The 25,972-nt window shown below is 42.4% G+C and overlaps 1 protein-coding gene across 1 annotated transcript in view; it reads right to left on the bottom strand.

Annotated features, from left to right (window-relative positions):
• Positions 1-1,627: 1,627 nt before the first annotated feature.
• Positions 1,628-25,972, bottom strand: part of CNTNAP2 (contactin associated protein 2) — a 2,128,298-nt gene continuing 2,103,953 nt past the window's right edge. The window contains exons 23-24 of the mRNA XM_040353157.1: positions 12,561-12,635; positions 1,628-3,178 (exon numbers count right to left, since the gene is read on the bottom strand). Of these exons, the coding sequence (XP_040209091.1) occupies positions 2,979-3,178; positions 12,561-12,635 (275 nt within the window). The 3' untranslated portion in view covers positions 1,628-2,978. The remainder of the gene's footprint in view (positions 3,179-12,560; positions 12,636-25,972) is intronic.

A 25,972-nucleotide genomic window follows, 5' to 3' on the forward strand; every position in this document is an offset into this window, starting at 1 on the left:
TCTCAAATTTTCCAACAACAAAAGTTCTTGTCGGAAATTCCGATCGTATGTAGGCAATTCAATGCACACAAATCCTACGCATGCTCAGAATCAATTCAACGCATGCTTGAAATCATTGAATTTAATTTTTCTCAGCTCGTCGCAGTGTTTTACGTCACAGCGTTCTTGGTAACCGGAATTTTCGACAACATTTGTGTGACCGTGTGTATGCAAGACAAGTTTGAGCGAACATCCGTCTGAAAAAAATCCACGGTTTTGATGTCGGAATGTCCGATCGTGTGTACGCGGCATTAGAGTACCTTTCTAAATAACACAACTATCCTGAGTAATGAGTATGCCAAATGTTCATAATACATGCTTAATCATGTAGGAGGCTTAAAGAAAAAAAATTCTCTAGGAAACATAGGGACTGCCAGTGCTGATTTCATATTCTGTAGAAAATAGGTGCCTAGTTGTCATGCTGTTTCCATAATTTAAGTCACTGACGTGGGACACATAAACAGATCAGAACTTTTGCTTTCACTCTGAGTTTTCTGGGTTACACTCCTATTTTAGGTCAGTAATACAAGAAATATAAAAAAACAGCTCAGGAGGCTTCCCTCCTTTTGCTTCCCTGCTGGCGACGTATGTACTGATGCAAACTCTGACACGCTGAACCTTGGACACCCCGGGGATTAATGTCCCTGGGTCCCCCCTTTTTACATCACCTTTCGCATCCCCCCTTTTCTCATCTAAGATCTGTACTCTACAGGCGTTTTTATTTTTATGTAATTGTAAAAAGAAGCCCGGGAGAGGCGAGACCCGTGGGAAGATGTTTTTGACTCGCTGTTCTGGAGATATCTCATGGTGTAGTAGAATATATACCGCACTAAGATATGGTGATAGTGGTAGCCAAGCAAGTATGTTAGACCAGGACCTACGGAGTACCTGCTCATAATTTTATGGCTCGCCACCTTGGAGAGATGTGTTTTCGTTTATAACATATTGCACTGTATGTCTTCATATTATACGTTTTCTAATCTTTTCTATGTGCTACCCTTTTATTTATGGTGACCCTGCGGGTCTTGTCTTTTCTGGACTGTATAAATAAATAAAAAATGTGAAAAAAAAACAGCTTGGCAACTAACATTTTCAGTAGCAAGTCGGCTCCCTTATTTCTTTTAGAAAATGCTTGCTGTGATTGTAGACTTCGCAGTACATTGCTATTGTTGAACCCAACAAATTACAACACTGAGGCCCCGTACACACGACCGAGTTTCTCGGCAGAATTCAGCCAGAAACTCGATCGGAGCCGTATTCTGCCGAGAAACCCGGTCGTGTGTACACTTTTGGCCGAGGAAACCGACGAGGAACTCGTCAAGCCAAATAGAGAACATGTTCTCTATTTCCTCGTTAGTCAATGAGGAAACTTGGCTCGCCGAGATCCTCGGCGGCTTCACAAGGAACTCGACGAGCAAAACGATGTGTTTTGCCCGTCGAGTTTCTCGGACGTGTGTACGGGGCCTGAGTGAGGGAGCATGGAATCCTTCATTATAAACTGGCAATATTTAGCAAGCCCATCGCTTAATAAAAGCCTTGTCAAAATCGATAATAGAACTGATTGTTTTTGAAAGTTTTACAGTCAGACTCAGAGGGAAAAAAATAATTTAATAAGCTCAGCCAATTGTCCTTTACATAAACAAGTAGCCTTGGGTACTTGAACAATAGAAATTTTCCAATGTGCTAACAGACTTTTTTAATTCTATGAATAAGCGCATTTTGTGCATACAGAGCTTCTTGTAAGAAATTTTCAAGCCAACAAATGGACTCCATTAAGCTAATGCACTAGGGAAAGTAAAACCTGAAAATTTCATTTCATCGACTACTTGGTTATATCTTTCCATGTGGCCTGGAAAAGAGAAACTGCTCAAATACATTTAAGGTGTGATTTCCTAAAGGGAATGGAAACTAAACATCCGATCTTATGCATGGAAACTGAAAAAAAACAGAAGCTTCTGCACATGATTGGATGTTTATAACAATTACTGGTTTGTTCTATATCACTTCACTTTAGAAAATCCTCTGTTAAAGATTTTTATGAAGACGAAAAATAAGATGCACAAGCCATTGTACCAGAAAAAGGTGCAATATATTTCATAATATTTTTTTTTCTTTTGCAATGCAATACCATTCAAACATTTTGATTTCACTACACCAAGAATACCTTAGTGCATAGTCCCCATTTTTAGGGTTAGGCAACTTATGGCTGACCTCTAGTTCCAACTATGGTCTGTACACTAGTGGCACAGGTTGTCTATCCCTAAATGTATTAGAATATAGCAACAACTTCTAAAAAAAAATGGCAAATACATTCTTTATTGGCATGGTAATGCTCCAACCTAAACCATTCTGAGTTACCGCAGTGCCTATGCATGCAATGAAAGTATTTCTGATATATAAAGGACAAAGGAAGTAGATGAATTTTAGGACAATTACATGGTTTGTGTGTGAGATTATATATAAACACTTACACGGGTTTATATATAACGGGTGTATATAATATATATTGGCTTCTTTAAGTTAATATCTAAAGGGCTTATAAAACTTTATAAAACTGACCCTTTAACTTTGTTAAGTATTTAGATTGCCTCTAAACACACACAAAAGAAAGAAAAAATAATCCAGATATAGCTGACAGATCCAAACCAAGGCTGAAACGCTAAAAGCTGATATTTCTTTTTTTTTTTCTGTTTTGGACAAAGAGATAGAGTAGGAGCAAAACCAAACATAAATATAAACCAAACAAAATAAAAAATAAAAATTAAATGCTTTCATCAAAGTTTATGAATTTGCAATTTTTTGTCGGCGTTGTGTTTGGCCCTTCAGGGGCCCCCTGGCTGTGCCGGTCTTGTGAGGAGAAGTCTGGAGCCGAGCACTGGCAAGACATAGTCCTTCCCAACACTCCAGAACCCATTCTTTTGCCACCGATGTGACCACAGTTAGATTAGCCATTCCTTTTTGCTCTCGTCGATGGTCTCAGTAAAGTTGGGGTCATTGTTGATGATGGCAGCGTCAGCATTGTCTGCAGATTCGGCTCCCTTAGCTTCGTTGGTGTGATAGGTCCCCTTATGGCGGAACATGTAGCGTATCAGGAAAACCAGGGTGCAGAGTATGGTGAAGATCACCACTGCGATGATACCTGTAGGGACATGAACCCAATGTTATTTTAAAAAGCGCCAAAAATGCATGTATATAAATAAATAATTAAATAGTCATTCCCTTGTCCTAATAAACCACAACTCTTTGCTTTCTTTTTTTTGTTAATAAAAGTCCATCAATTAAAACACATTTGAAATACTTTACAAGTGCAAGACTTGCTTGATGAAGAAATGTGAAGCTTTATTCTCATCACATTTTCTAAAGTATCCTAAAGATACTCACTCTATCAGTAACTATATGTGAAATAGACTCCCTCAAGAAATAGTTCTAGCCAGCTCATCAGATTGCTTTGCTTTACAAAATACACCCCCCCTTAACATAATTTTGGCCTTTGCCCCTTAGGTGGGCCTACCTGGAGGTTCCCACTGTGTGTGTTTTGGTCCCCTCCACCTGTCCATATGCCAAAGATTTTGCTATTGTCTTTGTAATTTTTCAATAAAGTATTGAGAGTAATAGATAGTATATACCGTATTTATCGGCGTATAACACGCACAGGTGTATAACACGCACCCTAACTTTAAGAGGAAAGTTTCAGGGAAAAAAATTAAATAGCCCTCTGCGTATAACATGCAGGCACAGTTTACCCTCCATTTTCAGGGTAAAAAAGTGAGTGTTATACGCCAATAAATACAGTATATATGGTTTGATGTTACTATAGATATGTATTGACTGAATATTTTGTATCCATTTAGATCATGGATGCTCAACCTGTGGCCCTCCAGCTGTTGCAGAACTACAAGTTCTTTGAGGCATTGCAAGCTGCTGACAGTGAAGCCTCGTACACACGACCGAGGAACTCGACGGGCGAAACACATCGTTTTCCTCGTCGAGTTCCTTGTTAGGCTGTCGAGGAACTCGACAAGGCAAGTTTCCCCATTCCCGTCGAGGAAATAGAGAACATGCTCTCTTTTTGGCTCGTCGAGTTTCTCGACAGTTTCCTCGATGAAAATGTACACACGACCAGTTTCCTCTGCAAAAAAATATCTCCCAGCAAGTTTCTTGCTGTTTTTTGCCGAGAAACTCGGTCGTGTGTACGAGACCTTAGAAGTATGACTCCAGGATTTACTGGACATTACCAGAATGTCACATTGTATTACTACGTTACTTTCATTGTTAACCCACTTTTATATCTCCTTTCCCATGTATCGGACTATATGTTATGGTGAAGTCTTTGCCTACATTGTCTCTGTAAACCAAGCCACCCTACGGTTGTTTCACATGATATCACATCTCTATTTTGTATGTCCCCCGATTGCTTTTTGTCTGTACCCTTGCCCAACTGACCCATTATTCTATACCCCATATATGTTGTAAACCCCATGCTATATACTGAACTGTATTTCATGTCTTCCAAATAAAACTTTTTGTAAACAAAAAAAAAGAAGTATGACTCCAAAACACAGAGGCATGATGGGAACTGTAGTTCTGCAACAGCTGGAGGGCCACAGGTTGAACACCCATGATTTAGATATTGTCATAAGCTCCTGAAGAAGCGCTTAGTTGCTAAATATGTCAAGCTGCATCTAGAGGCCAGAGGTTGCTGTTAACTCCTCGACCCAATGACAGTTTCTAATCTGTTCCAAATCTATCAGTCGTTACGTTTTAAGAGTATATGTGTATAATAAAGATAGTTGAATTTTTATTAAATTGTAGCTATAGTGCCTTCAAAGCTGTGGACATATAACTTACAATCATATGTCCACAGTTTCACCCTGCAGTGACACATATTTCCTCCCAATCTAAGGCCGCGTACACACGATCAGTTAAACGGATGAGAACGGTCTGATGGACCGTTTTCATCGGTCCAAACCGATCGTGTGTGGGCGCCATCGGTTATTTATCCATCGGTTAAAAAAAAGCCAACATGTTTTAAATGTAATCGATGGATTCCTAACCGATAGAAAAAAAATTATCGTTAGTAGGCACAACCATCGGTTAAAAATCCACGCATGCTCAGAATCAAGTCGACGCATGCTTGTAAGCATTGAACTTTATTTCTTTCAGCACGTCGTTGTGTTTTACGTCACCGCGTTCTGACACGATCGTTTTTTTAACCGATGGTGTGTAGGCACGACTGACCATCAGTCAGCTTCATCGGTTAACCGATGAAAACGGTCCATCAGACCGCTCTCATCGGATGGACTGATCGTGTGTACAGGGCTTAAGTGTTTTACAAAAAGAGTTGGAAGCATTCATAAATTCACAAAGTATAATTCATAGGTAATAACACCAGAGTTTGTTATTATTCAGGGAATATCTGATTGCCTCTTGAGAGATCAGGAAGAAATATATTCTCCTGCTGGAGCAAACCGGCCAATGCTTTTTCAGAGGGCAAACTGCTGTAGGAATGAATTGCACATTTTGCATTTTCTAGAGAATATTCAAAGTGTAGCCTTTTTTTGTAGTTTTGGCTGGAATGGGGTTAGAACTTTTATTGCCCCAATGAGACACTCTAAATCAGCCTTTCGCAACCTTTTTACTGCTGGGGAACCCTAAAAATAATTTTCAGGTCTTGGGGAACCCCTGATAAAACCCATTCATTGGGGGTCAGTGGGAAAATGCCCCTTACTTTGGTCAGTGAGAAGAATGCCCTTTTTTACAGTAGTGGTAAGAATTCCCCCCTTACAGAGAACTATGAAGATCATTGGTGTAATACCACTGGCTCCTACAAGTGGTATTGGCTCAGAACTATGTAGGCACCAAACAAAAGGTAAATCAGCCACAGCTCAAGGAACACCTAGCCACCTCTGGAGGAACCCTAGGGTTCCACGAAACCCTGGTTGAGAATGGCTGCTCTAAAGCCTCGTACACACGACCGTGGAACTCGACGGGCGAAACACATCGTTTTCCTCGTCGAGTTCCCTGTTAGGCTGTCGAGGAACTCGACAAGGCAAGTTTCTCCATTCCCGTCGAGGAAATAGAGAACTTGCTCTCTTTTTGGCTCGTCGAGTTTCTCGACAGTTTCCTCGACGAAAATGTACACGCGACCGGTTTCCTCGGCAAAAAAATATCTCCCATCAAGTTTCTTGCTGGTTTTTGAGCTTGGTCTCAATTTGTAATGCCGCGTACACACGACCGTTTTTAATGTCATGGGAAAAACAACGTTTTTCTTTACGTGATTCTTGTCAAGCCTGCCTTGCATACACATGATCGTGAAAAAAAAAATGCTCGAGCATGATTATGCAAATTTCCCTTCTCATAACTTACTTCTGAGCAGGTGCATTTTTTTCCCCGTCGTTAAAACCTGCACACGACCATTTTTCACAAAGTGAAAAACGTTGAGAAAAAATAGAGCATGTTCTAAATTTGACGAAAATGTACACACGACCGGTTTCCTCCGCAAAAAAATATCTCCCAGCAAGTTTCTTGCTGGTTTTTGCCGAGATACTCGGTCGTGTGTACAAGGCCTCAGTGTGAGCTGGAGCTTGGTCTCAATTTGTAATGCCGCGTACACACGACCGTTTTTAATGTCATGGGAAAAACAACGTTTTTCTTTACGTGATTCTTGTCAAGCCTGCCTTGCATACACACGATCGTGAAAAAAAAAATGCTCGAGCATGATTATGCAAATTTGCCTTCTCATAACTTACTTCTGAGCAGGTGCATTTTTTTCCCCGTCGTTAAAACCTGCACACGACCATTTTTCACAAAGTGAAAAACGTTGAGAAAAAATAGAGCATGTTCTAAATTTGACGAAAATGTACACACGACCGGTTTCCTCCGCAAAAAAATATCTCCCAGCAAGTTTCTTGCTGGTTTTTGCCGAGAAACTCGGTCGTGTGTACGAGGATTGATAATTCAGTAGTGATTAAGGCAACTAGTGATTGAAGCAACAATTAAGCATAAATAAAAACATCAAAACACAATGAAAATGTATAAGAACCTCAACATAACATTATGGGTTTAATTTACTAACACTGGAGAGACAGAAACCAATCAGCTTCCAGATTTTTTGGTCATAGCTTAATAGAACAAGATGAAGTTAGAAGCTGATTGGCTGGCTTCACCAGATTTTGCACTTTCCAGTTTTAGTAAATCCCCCCCTATTTGTTTTCTCAGAAGCTGTTATGGACCACTTTCCTGTAAATTACAACAGAATCGTAGCAAATATAAATGATAGCCTTCAACATCTATTGTTACTATAGTTATGAATCATCCGGTGTTTGCTTTGTATATAATTTATGTAGTCTTTGCATCTTGTACCCTCAAGGATATTGCTGTCGTGGTCTCCTTGGGCATTGAATATGCATGACTCAGCAACAAAACTCCTATTTTATAAACATGTTATTTAGTTGTCTAAAGCCATATATATTTAGCCACCTCATAATGGAGGAACTCAGCTATGAGGAAAGATTAGAGGAACTAAATTCATTCTCTCTTGAGAAGAGTAGAATAAGGGGGGATATGATCAACATGTACAAATATATAACTTATATATAAGGGGTCCATATAGTGAACTGGGTGTTGAGTTATTCACTTTACGATCAACACTGAGGACAAGGGGGCACTCTTTACGTCTAGAGGAAAAGAGATTTCATCTCCATATATGGAAAGGTTTCTTCATAGTAAGAGCTGTGAAAATGTGACTCCCTCCAGAGGTGCTTGTGGTCAGCTCAGTAGATTGCTTTAAGAAAGGCCTGGATACTTTCCTAAATGTACATAATATAACTGAGTACTAACATTTATAGGTAAAGCTGATCCAGGGAAAATTACGATTGCCTCTCAGGGGATCAGGAAGGATTTTTTTCCCCCTGATGTAGCAAATAGCTGTGTTTTTTTTTTTTTTTTTTTGCCATCCTCTGGATCAACTGTGAGTATAGAATTGGGTATATGGGATTGTACGATATTTTTAATTTTGTTTATTTTTTATGGTTGAACTAGATGGACTTGTGTATTTTTTCAACCTGACCAACTATGTAACTATATAATGGATGTAAATTTGAATGTTTTCACACTTAGTATCAAATGCATGGCTTCCAACTGTCACTCATTTGGAAAGGCTGTCCCTCTTTTGGAACCAAAAGTCTCTTTTTCCATCTCAGTTGTCTCTCTTTCTGATCTGATGTAAAAATCTCTGCAAATAAAATGTACTATTTAACTACCAAAAATGTTAACCTGCACTAAACCTTTCACCCAACATCGAAATGATTGCAAATAATTAGAAGTGAAAAAAAGGCTTTTAATTTATTAATCTTTTTTGTCACATTTTGTGTTCTACATAACTGGGGGCTTGGCAGGGGCGTGTTCTTTGCCTACAGACTTCATTTGAGAAAATTGGGAGGTATACAAAATGTGCAATGGGAATGATTTACTAATATATAGACTGTTCACTTTGCAATGTAAGCTACATTTTTGCAAATAAGTCTTCCCTAGAGCTTAGCAAATGTGGTGAAATTGCACTTTGCAAAGTATAGCCAATCATGTGCAAGGAAAATAAAAAAAAAATGCATTTTTTTGCTTGCATGTGATTGGATTATAATCTGCAAAGCTTTATCTTCCCAAAACCCTGGGGATAGTTCCCTTGCAAAGTGAATAGTCTAATTGCCTTTAGTAAATCACCTCCAGTGCTCCTATGCTTAAAGCTGAACTCCAAGAATTCAGCTACTTTGTAAAAAGTGCAGGCGTATATGAGTTAAGTCCAATAAGGTGCATACCACCTCCTGGATTTATCTCTTATTATTTACATCTGACAGGTTTTTGGAGCTCCTGGAAGATAGCTTCCAGCGCTCCGACCTGGACCTTCTTGTCTGAGCTCCTTCAAGTGCAGAGTCAATGCAGCTGCTATACCACCTTCCTCCTCCTCCTGCTCAATCACAGAAGCATTTGTATTTTGTGACCTCATTAAAAAAACAAAAACAAAGGCTTCTGTGGATGGGCAGCAGAGGGTGCGACTATAGCAGCTGTGTGTGTTTCTCTCCTTTCAGAGTATTGAGTGGCCCGGATTCAGATACATTATCGTATCTATCGGCGGGCGTAGCGTATCTCAGATACACTACACCGCCGTAACTTAGGGCGCAAGTTCCGTATTCAGAAAGAACTTGCGCCCTAAGTTACGGCGGCGTAGTGTAAATGTGTCGGCGTAAGCCCGACTAATTCAAATGTGGATGATGTAATTTTATTTAAATTACTTGTGACCCCACGTAATTGACGTTTCTTACGAACGGCGCATGCGCCATCCGTGAACGCTTCCAAGTGTGCATGCTCCAAATTATGCCGCAAACTGTCAATGCTTTCGACGTGAACGTAACTTACGTACAGCCCTATTCGCGAACGACTTCCGCAAACGACGTAAAATACGATGCTGTTCGTACGTTTCCGACGTCCATACCTAACATGACTTACCCCTGCTTTATGAGGGGTAACTTTACGCCGGAAAAAGCCTTACGTAAACGATGTAAAAAAATGCGCCGGGCGGACATACGTTTTTGAATCGGCGTATCTACCTAATTTGCATATTCCTCGCGTAAATCTACAGAAGCGCCACCTAGCGTCCAGCGTAAATATGCAACTAAGATACGACGGCGTAAGAGACTTACGCCGGTCGGATCTTAGGGAAATCTATGCGTAACTGATTCTAAGAATCAGGCGCATAGAAACGACCCTGCACACTCAGAGTTACGACGGCGTATCCGGAGATACGCCGTCGTAACTCGTATCTGAATACGGGCCAGTGTGTCCTCTTAAATGTCAGATGTAAATAATAGAGATAGGTCCAAGAGGTGGCATGCACCTCGTTGGACCCAACCCATAGTATGCTTGCACATTTATCAAAGTATTTGACCTGGATTTCAGCTTTAATGAACTGTAATATTGTGATAAACCATTTTCTACAACTGGGATAATGATTGTCCTACTTAGGGCCCCAACCGAGTTTATCAGTGTACTAACATAAATACATAAAAGTAGCAAGTCAGTAGTATTGCAGATCTCCCTCTATCACAGGGTAATATACTTGTAAAAGGCAGTCCAATGTGTCCATGAAACACTTGCATTAGTTACAGTGTGAGCAAGGTGTATATTGTATATCAGCACTATGTCAACTCTGTATCTGAGTTGTGACAGGTTCTGTATCTGTTCATTGCTCATCTCACAGCACCAATGTCACGCCTGAGGCAGCCATCATATTCATCCATTATTTTAATGTTAGCCACCGCTGTCATAAACTCAACAATAAATTCAAATATCCTTGTGCAGATGCCTAGCTCTATTTACCAAAACTTCTCATTGCTCTACAATTGCCTGGATTGCATGCATTGTGATTTAGTGAGCCAGCTAGTGTTAAGGTCAAACCTCTTTATTTTATGGCATTTGTAAAACCAGTAGATGCACAGCGCATTCTAAAAATGAAAAATGATTATTATTGCTGATAGAATGGATATTTTTCCACGGGGATGGGAATCAGAGCTTTGGGGGCAAGTAACATTATACTTGCTATTCAATCAATGAGGATGTTTGAATCTGAAATTTTTTTTTTTTTTATTCAGCACAAAATTATTGCGGATTTTTGCTTGCTGCTGTAAGGAAATACATGTCCTAACTGAATGACATTTCGTAAAAGAACATTTGCTTTTATTTTTTATTGTTTTTCAACCTATTTTAATTTCCTTTGTACATGTGTGCAGTAGATGCTGCTGATGGAGCAGCTACTGGGCATGACTTGGGAATGATCATTGGAAAACCCAGGAGCAGTGATAAGCAGTGGAGGCATTTCCCACCCCACGGCTGCACATACACAAGCCCCTTGCATACGTGTGGCTGCGGGGCAGAGCATGCCTTCCCTGCCTATGATTGGCTGTCGACTTTGACAGCTTTCTGACAGGATAGCTCAGGCAGGTTGGGACTCGTGACCGAACATGTCTCATCCCTACCCAGGAGAGCAATTGGTTACCAGGAAAAAATCATTGTCACTCTTTAACTGCCTCACGTACCGTATTTATCGGCGTATACCGATAGGGCAAAATCGTGGGTACGCGATATACGCCGATACCCGCTTCCCGCGCCGAGTTTGAACCACTGCACCGGCATATACCAAGCGCAGTACACTCGGGTATAGTCGGGCAGGCTCGGCTCCTCTCGTGGTCACGTCCTGGACGTACAGGACGCACAGGACATGACCGCGAGAGGAGCCGAGCCTGTCCGACTATACCCGAGTGTACTGCGCTCGGTATATGCCGGCGCAGTGGTTCAAGCTCAGCACGGGAAGCGGGGATCGAGCGGGGGGGGGAAACCGCAGAAGGACGCCAGACCCGACGAGGAGGACACCACTGAAGCCGCAGACGGACGCCAGACCCGACGAGGCCGCCGATGGACGCCGCGCAAGACACCAAAACTAAGTACTAAAATGTTTTTTTTACAGGAATGCTGGTCCACTTTAGGGGTGCGCGCTATACGCCGGAGCATGCAATACCCCGTTAAATACGGTACATTGACTGTGGCAGGGTAGCCGCTCTTTGCAAAATCAAGTACCTGTACGTGATTCTGCACTTCCTGGTCCCGCTCCTGCTGTGCTTAGACACAGCGGAAGCCAATCAGTCGGTCCAGTGGAATCGATGTCCACCGGGACACACCAATCGTTTGGGAGACAGGCAGGTGGTCTGTAAACAAGGCAGAGCGCCACTCTGTGACAAGGGAAGGCTGTGATCCTAAGCAGGAACACTGATCTCTTCCTTCCCACAGTACAAGCACCCCCTACACAGTTAGCAAGCACTTTCTAGGAACGCATTTAACCCTTCGATTGGCCCTGATGGTAACCCCTTCCCTGCCAGTGTCATTAGTATAGTGACAGTGGATATTTTTTAGCACTGATCACTGTATTAGTGTCACTGGTCCCCAAAAAGTGACAAAAGTGTCAGTTAGGTGTCTGATTTGTCTGCCGCAATATTACAGTATAAGTCGCTGATCGCCGCCAAAAATAATAAGATGTTATTCGATTTTTACTCCAGGAGTATATAATGAGTTTGGCAATTCTAAAGAAATGCTTAAATAATGCATTACAATGTAAGTAAACCCTTTCAATCTTAGACTACTAGAATGTACTGGAGATTTTAGTCGACCACCCTGTCAATCTCAGAAAGGGAAATGCAAAAATACAAATCCTTTGGCAAGTAAAACATTTATTTTACATGTATTTCATCTGTGCATTTAGCTGTTTGCCTTGGGTTTAGTGTTAATGAAAAATCATGCAATCTTTCATGTCACTCACCAAAAATGGATAATTTACCAAACATGATATTGTTATACTTTAAATATATATAACAATATCACTACTCCGCAAGTAAAGTTATCATTACGATATACTGAGACTAAAGTGCTTTCATCACCGTTCAAATAAAAGAACAATAGTAAACATTTCCTTCATTTACCTCCAATGATTGCTGAGTTTCGGTTCACGCCATCTTTAATAGCTTGTCCTTCATTGTTCGGGAAGTTGGCAGTCTCTGTTTTGAATAAAAGTGAAAATTAAGATATAATTAAACATTCAAAAACAGATTATTACAGGTTGGTGATTAATATGTGTTAGGAAGTCAGTTGCTTAAAGCGTAACTCTACTTTTGTTGAAAAAAAAAACATTCCCCTCTGGGTGATCTATGTACATTGCAAGGATTATAACAACCTTTGTTGCAGATTCCTACCCTTTGTATTTCTGAAGAAATCCCTGTGTGTTTGTCTGTGCCTCTGCACTAAGTGGGTCTAATGGGAGGGGTTTCATAATTATCTGTCCGGTGTGTCAAGCTGCAGGGCACTAATGAGGAAATCAGCTGGGCCTGCATCCCTTTAGACGTGTTTTTTATTGAAAGTATCTCTCCAAAAAAAATCATTTTTGTTGCAGGGGATGCCTGAAATCTGACTTGTATCTTAGTCAGACTTCTGGGAAAATTGGTGAGCCAGTCACACAAGCAGGAAATTATATTTCTGGGGAGTGGTCAGTATACACTCTGTGTACAGAACAACTCCAGGTAGCCATATTGCAATGCATTCTCAGAAAATTACAGTGGCTGCAGATTGAAAAGAAAAGGTAATTTTTAATAGCATTCAATTACAATATGATTAGTGTCACAATTATATGTGCTATATTATTTTTTCTTTCTTTATTTTCTTTTTTTTTCAACACGAAAGTGGAGTTACCCTTTAAATGACACAATAAGGTATCCAGTTAATCGACTTGTTTGTTCTGCGTTTGCAGGAATCAGAAATACAGCCCTGTAGCTGCAGTTAGTAACGCCATGAACACCAGGCTTTAATATTGATCTCAGTACCAGTGGGCATTTGCCCTAATAAACAGATTTCCCACCTTTTTTTATGCTCTTGTAAACCCACCTGATACCTTAGTCTGACTTTTAGAACTTACAACACATTAGTTATATAGATACCATAGGATGGTATATACAGTATCTCACAAAAGTGAGTTCACCCCTCACATTTTTGTAAATATTTTATTATATCTTTTCATGTGACAACACTGAAGAAAGTAGTGAGTGTACAGCTTGTATAACTGTGTAAATTTGCTGTCCCCTCAAAATAACTCAACACACAGCCATTAATGTCTTAACCGCTGGCAACAAAAGTGAGTACATCCCTAAGTGTAAATGTGCAAATTGGGCCCAAAGTGTCAATATTTTGTGTGACCACTATCATTTTCCAGCACTGCCTTAAAGCAGAGTTCCACCCAAAAGTGGAACTTCCGCTTTTCGGAACCCTCACCCCCTCCGGTGTCACATTTGACACCTTTCAGGGGGAGGGGGGTGCAGATACCTGTATAAAACAGATATTTGCACCACTTCCGGATATTGACTCCCGCAGGAGTCACGCCCCTTCGTGCCACCCCCGCTGTCTTTTGGGAAACACAGTGTTCCCAGGAGAGAGCGGGGACCAGTGACGCCGCGCCGCGCACTCGCGCATGCGCAGTACGGAACCGGGCAGTGAAGCCGCAAGGCTTCCCTTCCTGATTCCTTCACCGAGGATGGCGGCGGAGGCAGCAGAGAGACGAGCGATTGCTCGTCCTCGCCTACCGACTTCGTGGGCGCGCTGGACAGGTAAGTGTTCATTTTTTTAAAGTCAGCAGCTGCAGTATTTGTAGCTGCTGGCTTTTAAAAAAAAATTGGGGGGTCCTCCGCTTTAACCCTCTTGGGCATGGAATTCACCAGAGCTTCACAGGTTGCCACTGGAGTCCTCTTCCACTCCTCACTCCTCCATGATGACATTACGGAGCTGATGGATGTTATAGACCTTGCGCTCCTCCACCTTCTGTTTGAGGATGCCCCACAGATGCTCAATAGGGTTTAGGTCTGGAGACATTCTTGGCCAGTCCATCACCTTTACCCTCAGCTTCTTTAGCAAGGCAATGGTCATCTTTGAGGTGTTTTTGGGGTTGTAATCATGTTGGAATACTTCCCTGTGGCCCAGTCTCTGAAGGGAGGGAATCATGCTCTGCTTCAGTATGTCACAGTACATGTTGGCATTCATGGTTCCCTCAATGAACTCTAGCTCCCCAGTGCCTGTAGCACTCATGCAGCCCCAGACCATGACACTCCCACCACCATGCTTGACTGTAGGCAAGACACACTTGTCTTTGTACTCCTCACCTGGTTGCTGCTGAGTGGAACCTGCCCTGTTAAACCGCTGTATGGTCTTGGCCACTGTGCTGCAGTTCAGTTTCAGGGTTTTGGCAATCTTCTTATAGCCTAGGCCATATATATATATAAAGAGCAACGATTTTTTTTTTCAGATCCTCAGAGAGTTCTTTGCTATGAGGTGCCATGTTGAACTTCCAGTGACCAATATGAGAGAGTGAGAGCGGTAACATCAAATTTAACACCCCTGCTCCCCATTCAGACCAGAGACCTTGTAACATTAATGAGTCACATGACATCGGGAGGGAAAATGGCTAACTGGGCCTAATTTGGAAATTTTTACTTAGGGGTGTACTCAATTTTGTTTCCAGCGGTTCAGACATGAACCGCTGGCAACGGTTCTGTGTGGCTGCGTGTTAAGTTATTTTGAGGGAACAGCAAATTTACACTGTTATACAAGCTGTACACTCACTACTTTACATTGTAGCAAAGTTTAATTTCTTCAGTGTTGTCACATGAAAAGATATAATAAAATATTTACAGAAATGTGAGGGGTGTACTCACTTTTGTGAGATACTGTAGATGTAAACTTGAAAACAAGAACTGTTATGATTCTCATTGCCAAGTGCCATCCTCAGGTCAGTGCATGAATAGTACCTTATTACTGTTAGCTACCTTGTAGAATAGAATAGCTTACCTTCTATATCTCTAGCAGTCATCCAGAAATGACTATTAAAGGGGCTGTAAAGGTTCCTTTAAGCTAGTGCATTGTTGGTTCACTTACCTTTCCTTTGATTTCCCTTCTAAATGTTTTTTCCTTCGTCTGAACTTCTCACTTCCTGTTTCTCCTCAGTAAACTTGCCCCCATCATCTGGCTGGGGGTTAGTCAGCCAGAACAGCTTACTGAGGAGGGACAGGAAGTGAGAAATTTAGACAAAGAAAACAAAGAAAAAAGACATTTAGAAGGGAAATTGAAGGAAAGGGTAAGTGAACCAACAATGCACTAGCTTAAAGGAACCTATTTAGAAAATAAAAAAACAAACCTTTACAACCCCTTTAAGTTTTGTGATATATATTTAGGGAGGGGTGCAACTACAACTGAATTTTAATGGACCACCTGGTGACCTCTCCTGGTGGTGTCAATATGTGTAACTGATCCTAAACATAAATTATACCTAAATCAAGCACAGGCAGCAGAAGAGCTGTCAGCATAGTTGATACATTGCTAGGGACCAGTACACAGCAAGCAAGTGTTGAAAGTCATTGATTTAGTAGTCAGTAAAGCTAAAAAAACAAGATAAATAGTAGTAACATTATTAATAAAAAATGTTATTTTAGATTATGTTACTCTTTAACTCAAACACTTCTTAAAAAAAAATAAAAAAAATTATGCACAGCTACAAACCCCAGCTGCCTTGTCAGGTTGTAGTTGAAAAAACACATTGGCATTTTTTTTAACTCTGGAAGCTTGTCAGGCATAATTTTATAGCACTGGATGGGCACTAAGCCTCTGTTTTGTGGGGGTGCGTTTGTGTGGGCACAGGAGCTCATTAGTTTCACACACATACACGGTAGCTGCATGGAACTGCATGGTATCGTGCCACCATGTGTTTCCCGCACTGGAAAATGCAATGTGTTTTCCGATGTTTGGGGGTGCCATTAAGAATTATTGGCACTCTGCAGGTCTGCTAATGCACCATGCCCCATGCACACGAGACGCTGCTAAACTCGAGTTCAGAGGCATTTGGGCATTTTTTTCAACTGCCCCTGAACACATTTAATGTTATCCTATGTGTCCATGCACACAATCAAGTTTTTTGGCGTTTTAACCACTTAAGGACCGGACCAATATGCTGCTACATGACCCAAGGGGTTTTTACAATTCGGCACTGCGTCGCTTTAACAGACAATTGCGCGGTCGTGCGACGTGACTCCAAAACAAAATTGGTGTCCTTTTTTTCCCACAAATAGAGCTTTCTTTTGGTGGTATTTGATCACCTCTGCGGTTTTTAATTTTTGCGCTATAAACAAAAATAGAGCGACAATTTTGAAAAAAATGCAATATTTTTTACTTTTTGCTATAATAAATATCCCCCAAAAACATATATACATTTTTTTTTCTCAGTTTAGGTTGATACTTATTCTTCTACCTATTTTTGGTAAAAAAATCGCAATAAGCGTTTATCGATTGGTTTGCGCAAAATTTATAGCGTTTACAAAATAGGGGATAGTTTTATTGCATTTTTATAATTTTTTTTTTTTTTACTACTAATGGCGGCGATCAGCGATTTTTTTCGTGACTGCGACATTATGGCGGACACTTCGGACAATTTTGACACATTTTTGGGACCATTGTCATTTTCACAGCAAAAAATGCATTTAAATTGCATTGTTTATTGTGAAAATGACAGTTGCAGTTTGGGAGTTAACCACAGGGGGCGCTGTAGTATTTAGTGTTCACCTAGTGTGTGTTTACAACTGTAGGGGGGTGTGGCTGTAGGACTGACGTCATCGATCGAGTCTCCCTATAAAAGGGATGACTCGATCGATGCAGCGCTATAGTGAAGCACGGGGAAGTCGTGTTTACATACGGCTCTCCCCGTTCTTCAGCTCCGGGGACTGATCGCGACAGAGCGGCTATAAATGAATAGCCGCGCCGTCGTCCCGGATCGCTCCCCGAGGTAATCCGACCGCCGCATGTAGCGGGGGGGGGGGGGTCGTCGACCCCCGACCCACGTCTAGGCAGGCACGTACCATTCTGCCGACGTATATGTACATGCGGCGGTCGGGAAGTGGTTAAAGCAGTTGGGTTTATGTCCGTTTTTTCAGACGCAAAGTTTTGGGTTTAGAAGCTTTTTTGTTTGCGTTTCAAAGCTTTGGGAGGGTCTACAATGTCTTTGAGATAAACGCTGACAGCCGCAAACGTGGTAAAATGCCGATAAACGTGGCAAAACGCCACGCAATTCACGGCAAAAACGGGCGTTTTAAATGCCGGTTTTTGCCTTTGAAAACGTGAGTTTAGAGGTGTTTGTAATTGCTTCTCGTGTGCATGGGGCCTAATGAGCACTGGGTCAGGAATGATACTATTATGTGCGAACCTAGCCCAAAAGCAAAAAGTATAATCCCAGATGGGAAGGTGGACCAGACTCTCCTGCTAGGACACTCAAAAGCATTTGCAGAGGCAAAATAAATGCTGCTTGCTGCATAGAGAAAGAAAGGGTGAGCCATGACGACCCTGAAGACTCTACCCTTTAGTTCCTTTTGACTGTGGACTTCAGAAGGGTTGGCGCCAACTGCAACCTCTTAGGCCCCGTACACACGTCCGAGGAACTCGACGGGCAAAACACATCGTTTTGCCCGTCGAGTTCCTTGTGAAGCCGCCGAGGATCTCGGCGAGCCGAAATTTCCCATTGAACAACGAGGAAATAGAGAACATGTTCTCTATTTCCTCGCCGAGGTCCTCGTCGGCTTCCTCGGCCGAAAGTGTACACACGGCCGGGTTTCTCGGCAGAATTCAGCTCCGACCGAGTTTCTGGCTGAATTCTGCCGAGAAACTCGGTCGTGTGTACGGGGCCTCAAACCCATAATGATAATCCAAACATACAAAGACAAGAGCTATGAGAAGAGCTGGTGGTAATACAAACGTGTCTTTAAAGGTTCTCATTTATCCACATCATGGCAAAGCTATTAGTAGTTTGTTACATTCAGTGGGGCTTGTTCTGTACTTTTGAAGATGTTTCAATGCCACCTCCTTAGTTCTGAAGAAGCGGTTTGGTTAGGCTATGAAAGCATTACAGATAATACTCAGTTAAATGTGACTAGTTAATACAAACACTTCCCTCTTAAGCCCCGTACACACGATCGGAGTTTCCGATGGAAAAAGTCCAATGGACTTTTTTCCATCGGATTTTCCGATTGTGTGTAGCCCCATCGGAGTTTTTTCATTGGAAATTCCGATGAATTCCATCGGAGGTTAGATATAGAACATGTTCTATATTTTTCTGATGGAATTCCGTCGGAATTCTGATGTGATTTGGCTGGGCAAAAGCCAGATCGTGTGTACGCGGCATTTGAGTATAACTAAAGGCAAACAGTTTTTATTGTTGGCTGTGCCCTTGTTAAAGCAGAGTTCCATCCATTTTGTACATGTCCAATCAATGTCATTCCCATCGTGAATGCTTTTATAAATGGCAATTTCTTTTTAAATTAGTACATATCTTTTTGACTTTATTTTCTGCAGCACTTCTGGGTGTGGCCGCCTAGGCGATTTAGTCACTAGGCCAGGGATCCTCAAACTACGGCCCTCCAGCTGTTGCGGAACTACACATCCCATGGGGCATTGTAAAACTCTGACATTCACAGACATGACTAGGTATGATGGGAATAGTAGTTCCTGAACAACTGGAGGGCCATAGTTTGAAGACCCATGCACTAGGCGATTCACATGAACTCATGGGATATTAACATCATCTATCCCAGGAGTCCATATGAATCGCCTAATGCCAAAATCTCTTTTTTTCCCCAGACCTGTCAGAAAGAGGGAGCACCTCGCAGTGACATTACTGCGCAGGCGCGACTTTGGATGGTGCATGCTGGGTAGCCAGCTGCATCGGATCTTGGGAATTAAGAGAAGTGAGCTTCAGACGCCCACAGTAAAGATGGAACTTGCCTGCTTTGGAAATATGGTCAGTTTTCCACTATTTAAAGTGTAAGTTCACCTTTACAGAAAGTCTGGAAGGTGAACTTACATTGGACCCCCTTCCTCATCCTCTCTGGTCCCGCTGACCTGCAGTTCCACGATCACCGGCTGGGAGACATCGGATCGCCACTTTACCAGTCGGGGGATTTGAAATCCCGTGGCTTTCTCTCCTCTTCTCCAGCACTGACAGCACAGGCTAGGCGGGTTCTGATGGGTCAATGCCATCCATGTGACGCTGCTGATGAATTATGATGCCTCCTATCCGTACATGCAGAGAGGTACATTTACGATATTAAGCCACCTGGTATTCAAACCCCCGGACCAAGAAAGTGGCGATCCGATGTCTCACAGCGGATGATCACAGGACTCCAGGTCAGTGGACCGGGGGGGTCCAGTGTAAGTTCACCTTACAGATTTTCTGTAAAGATGAACTTACACTTTAAACATAAACTAAAAGAAACAAATATATAATATCTAAATGTTGCGGTATAGGTGTACACAATGACAGTGGAGTGTTTAAAAAATAATAATAATTTGGGGGACTGGAACTCCGCTTTAAGGAGCCTTACTCTCTCTATTTGTCCTGTTTACCATTATCATTGAAAGTGAAAGTAAAAGAAAACTCCAAATTTTGGGTTGTGCCCAGAAAAGTAATGGATTGGAAACTTTCCAATGGGGACACTAGTTCTGGTGATCCCCAAGGAACTCCCTTAAAGGGGTTGTAAAGGAAAACATTTTTTTTCATAATAAGCATCCTTTACCTGCAGACATTCCTCTTTTCACTTCCTCATTGTTCGTTTTTGCTCAGAAGTTTCTCTATTTCTTCTCTGTTCTGTTCACTTCCTGCTTGTCTGATTGTTACTGACCACCGTGAAGGGAGGCTTTACTGCGGTGGTCAGTAACGTGCTCACCCCCTTCTGGGAACTACATCTGTGTGGCAGGACGCTCTCTACGTGTTAAACCTCGTACACACGACCGAGGGACTCGGCGGGCGAAACACATCGTTTTCCTCGTCGAGTTCTTGTTAGGCTTGTCGAGGAACTCGACGAGCCAATTTTCTCCATTCCCGTCGAGGAAAAAAAGAACATGCTCTCTTTTTGGCTCGTCGAGTTCCTCGATAGTTTCCTCGCTGAAAAATGTACACACGACCGGTTTCCTCTGCAAAAAAAATCTCTCACCAAGTTTCTTGATGGATTCTGCCGAGGAAACCGGTCGTGTGTACGAGGCCTTAGAGACTTCAAGGAGGTGTGAATTACTGGGCGTGCCGCAGTTCATACTGGGAAATGTAGTTCTTACATGAACGAGTGCCGCAAACCAGGAAGTGAATGAGAGAACAGAAACTAGAACGCCGGAGGTGATATAGATGAAGGAATTTAATAGGTATTTACTCGTTTTTTTAACAGAATCATTACACTATTCTGTCTGTCTACCTTGCAGACATTAATTTTAGGCAACATTTTTTTTTTCCTTTACAACTCCTTTAATTTGAGGGAATTTCCTCTCACTTTCTGTTTGGTTATGGGACAGGAAGTGAATGTAAATCTCCACAATGGGACACAGATGGCAAAATAAAATCTCATAGGGAATATAACCCACCCAAAATGAAAAATTTAGCCTATAGTTCTACTTTTGGTATTTTCTTGCGTTGCTCAATCAAAGCTTGAGATCTCTCCAATTCCCGGAGAAAGACTACCCTTGGCATTGGATCATCCCAAATGTAAACTGAAATATTTATACCCCCTCACATAAACCTATAGATGAAAATAATGGGAATAACTGTTACGTACATAACTTTACATAACCAAAGATGGGTTTGAGACAAACTCTTAAATGTCTTCTTTGAAAAGTAGTGTACTTATGCAGAGTATTATGCAACATTCTGATGACAAAATCACACCTGAGGGACAGTGGAAATACTCGTGGGATGGTTTACCTTCTGTATCTAAGTAACTAAATGCTTAATACACATTCACGCTTCAGAGATAAAAAAACAAACAGTGAATTGTTGCACTTTACAGAGCATGAATGCAAAAGAGACATTACCCTGCTTACTTGTAGAAGATAAATATAAGGGCACCTTGAATGAGAGATTTCAGCGTTGTGTCCTGCCTCTGAATGTGAAGGTTATTGCAAATAGCTTAACGTTTAATCCTATCTTTACAGGTCTGCATAAAAAAACTCATCACATGTCACAATATACAGCAAAGGTATCATTTTTCATAAAAACAGGTGGTGAGGGGGAAAAATGTTGCCTCCTTACCTCCTGATTTAACTGTTTAAATGCTACATTACCGTGCCACAATCACGCGCATCACATGCGATTAAGGGGGCGGTTGCAGGGTGGCCCCATGGATCTACATTGGTTGTGATCAGTGGTGGCAAAACCTGCCGAAAGCAACATACTGTTTTTAATTTTTGCTGTGACATTGAAGCACAGCATCGTAGCCCCGACATGTGCATAGCTGTGAGCGGCTGTAAAAAAAACTGCTGCTGCAACTGCTTGTGTAACTGTAAGGCTGCATTCACACCTAAGCGACAGCCGCGTTCGCGTGTAGCGGCAGATTTGCCGCGAGTACAAATGTTTCATTTTTTTTTTTCCTAAAAGTATTCCCATTGCTGTCTATGGGAAAACGCGCCTGTCGCGTGAAAAAAGGGTCCGGGACTTTTTTTCAGGCGACAGGCGTTGCGCGTCTATGAGATGTAAACCATCTCCATAGACAGCAATGGGAATTCTCCCCTCTAGCGGCAGAAGCGTCCCGCGTCGGGCGTTTTGTCGCTTAGGTGTGAATGCAGCCTAAGTGTGAGCTGGAGCTTGGTCTCAATTTGTAATGTCGCGTACACACGACCGTTTTTAACCACTTGATCACCAGGCCTATTGTGGCACTTCTCCTTCATGTAAAAATCTATTTTTTTGCTAGAAAATGAATCAGTACCCCCAAACATTATATATATATATTTTTTTAGCAGACACCCTAGTGAATAAAATGGCGGTCATTGCAACTTTTTTTCTCGCACTGTATTTTTTTGGGGAAAAAAACTGTTTCATGAATTAAAAAATAACAAAACAGTAAAGTTAGCCCATTTTTTTTGTATATTGTGAAAGACGATGTTACGCCGAGTAAATAGATACCTAATATGTCACGCTTTAAAATTGCGCACACTCATAGAATGGCGCCAAACTTCGGTACTTAAAAATCTCCATAGTCGACGCTTTCAAAATGTGTATAGGTTACTATTTTCGAGTTACAGAGGAGGTCTAGTGCTAGAATTGTTGCACACGCTCTAACGCACGCGCATGTGGGGTTTGAACGGTGTTTACATATGTGGGCGGAACTTGCATGCGTGTTTGCTTCTGCACGCGAGATACCGGGACAGGGGCATTTTAAAAAAAATATATTTTTTTTATTTTTATTTTATTTTTTATTTTTATTATGGAGAGATGTGGGGTCAATAAGACTTACAAGCATGAAATCGGTGAAAACAAATTCACTGATTTCAATGCCGACAGCCGCGATTGTGGCTTTGTTTACTTCCGGGTACCGGGCGTGACGTCATAACGTTGCGCCCGGGCCTCCGACGGTCATAGAGATGACTGGTGACCGTCTGGTCACCAGTCATCTCTATGCTTCCCAGCAGCGCCGGCTTATTCGCTCTCCGGGCCCTGGAAGGCAGGGGAGAGCCCGGAGAAGCACCGGATGGTGGCGGGAGGGGGTGGGACACGTCCCCTCCCGCTGCCTATAAGAACGATCAAGCGGCGGAACTGCCGCTTTGATCGTTCTTATCGTGCACAGAATCGCGGCTGAAGACGGCGATATCTAAATGATGCAGGCATCATTCAGATATCACCGCACAAAGTCGACGTGGTTTTTTTCATGACATTAACCACTTAATCACCGAGGACGTCCATGGACGTCCTCGGTGATTAAGTGGTTAATGTCATGGAAAAAACAACGTTTTTCTCGACGTGATTCTTGTCAAGCCTGCCTTGCATACACACGATTGTGAAAAAAAAAATGCTCGAGCTTGATTATGCAAATTTCCCTTCTCATAACTTGCTTCTGAGCAGGTGCGTTTTTTTCCCCGTCGTTAAAACCTACACACGACCATTTTTCATGACGTGAAAAACGTTGAGAAAAAATAGAGCATGTTCTAAATTTTTAATGCCCATTTTTCATGTCACGAAAAATGCTCTGGAGCCCACACATGATCGTTTTTAATTTAAAAAATAGCATTTTTCACGTCATGAAAAACGGTCGTGTGTATGCGGCATTAGTGTATTTAAATATGTTAGTCCATCTAACACTCCCTCCCCACAGACGGACAATGCTGCTGTCCAAAGATGCCCCTGTGGTCCTTCAACCAGAGTGGTGGCACTCAAATAGAGGAGGTGTATTACTGACCAGATCAGCATTGGAAAACAGAGGGGGGAAAAGCCTACAAAGGAAATGGAATGCAGCCATCACATCTAGTAATTGCTACACTGCAATAGTTAACATTTTTGGTTTTGGGATTAATACTGCTTTAACAGCCCTCCTCAGTTCCTCCTGTTAATCTCCTCTGTAATGGGTGGAGGTCAGACAGAGGACCCAATGAAATCTGTTGGGAACCCAGAAGATCAACACCTTTGTTTTGTTTTCCTACAGACTCCAGTGCCTTTCTAAAGTTTGGTGTGCCATTTAGTTGGAGGGACAGCAGGAAAGGTACCGTATTTATCGGCGTATACCGCGCACTTTTTTGCCCTGAAAATCAGGGCAAAATCGTGGGTGCACGGTATACACCGATACCCGCGCCGAGTTTTGAATACTGCGCCGACATATACCGAGCGCAGTACACTCGGGTATAGTCGGGCAGTCTCGGCTCCTTCCGCACTCACGTCCTGGACATACAGGACGACAGCGCGGGTAGCCGAGCATTGCCGACAATACACGAGTGTACTGCGCTCTGTATATGTCGGCGCAGTATTCAAACTCGGCACGGGAGGGGAGGCACGGGAGGACGCGAGGATGCCGCAAGGACGCTGCAGAAGGACGCCGGACCCGCCGAAGAGGACACCCGACCCGCCGAAGAGGACACCCGACCCGCCGAAGAGGACACCCGACCCTCCGAAGACGGACGCCGGACCCGCCGAAGAGGACACCCGAAGCCGCAGAAGGACGCCGGACCCGACGAGGCCGCCGATGGACGCCGCGCAAGACACCAAAACTGTAAGTACAAAAAAAACGAAAAAACGTTTTTTCCACAGGATTGGGGGCCGCTTTAGGGGTACGCGGTATACGCGGGAGCGCTTTATACCGCGATAAATACGGTAAGTATTTACTGTTTTTCTTATAGATATTGCGTTATGTAAAAGCATTACTATAACAATAGGTTGCGTTAAAGTGCTTGTAAACCCTTACATATACCTAGTGAGGTGACTGGCCTCAGGTGATACACATGATGAACCAAACGCTCCTACATAAGATGTACCTGTTTATCTGCAGTATTATCTTCTCTACATCCATTCAAAGTGCATATTTTATAAAGCTTGTCAGAGCTATCATAAAAAAGGAGACGGAGAGCAGACGTTACACTCTGCAGACCTCTGTGCGGAGAGCTCTAACAGCTGATTGGAGGGAACAGACACACCCCCTTTCACACAGGAACAGAGCTGAAGCTGTCAATCAGCTGGAGGTCCCTCCCCGTCACCTTTTTTTCTCTTGGTGTCAGGAAAACTTGTCACAAGTGACTTATGCTGATAACAGAGGAATGAAGGTCTAGACATAAATTACACTTAGTGCTCTTTGCAGAGATAAGTACACACTATAGAAAGATATGATTTGTTCATACTTCATGTCTGAGGTTTACAGCCAGTTTAATTTCCAGTCCTAACTAGAAAACACCTTTAAAATCAGTGGAACTTTTTTTAAGTTGGCTGCTTCAAATGTCATAGAACGTATAAAGCTTGAAATGTCTTTAATAAAAGACACTCCCTGGAGAAGTCTAGACATTTGAAAGTAATTCCTGTTGTGCAAAAACAAGTTGTTTTGCAAGGACTGGAATGAGAAATAAGCTTTTACTTTCCCCAGTACCTTCATAAACATCCACAGACACCTTGTTCTCACATAGACATCGTCCTAAAGCCAACAATGATACCCTGGCCATGATTTATTAATGTACAGACAAAAGTCCTTACTACATCATAACTGCAACGGTAACCAGAAAAATATAGGCTGACACAGCAAATATCTCCAGCTGTTGCACAGAGTGGCCCTGATCCTCCTCTTCTGGGGTCCCTCCGTGGTGCTCCTGGCTCCTCCCGGCATCAATTCCCCCCACGGGGAAGGGCTTTCCTGGGGGCACTCGTGCAGCATGCTTCCGAGTCTTACTGCTGCATCCATTGACACAGACAGCAGGACTCGGTCGCGCCCCATGGCTCCCGCATCATTGGACGTGATTGACAGCTGCAAGAGCCAATGGCTGCGCTGCAAATTAACTCAAAGTAGCCTGGGGTAAACAATCTCTAATA

This window comes from Rana temporaria, chromosome 5 (assembly GCF_905171775.1).
Source record: "Rana temporaria chromosome 5, aRanTem1.1, whole genome shotgun sequence".
NCBI lineage: Eukaryota > Metazoa > Chordata > Amphibia > Anura > Ranidae > Rana > Rana temporaria.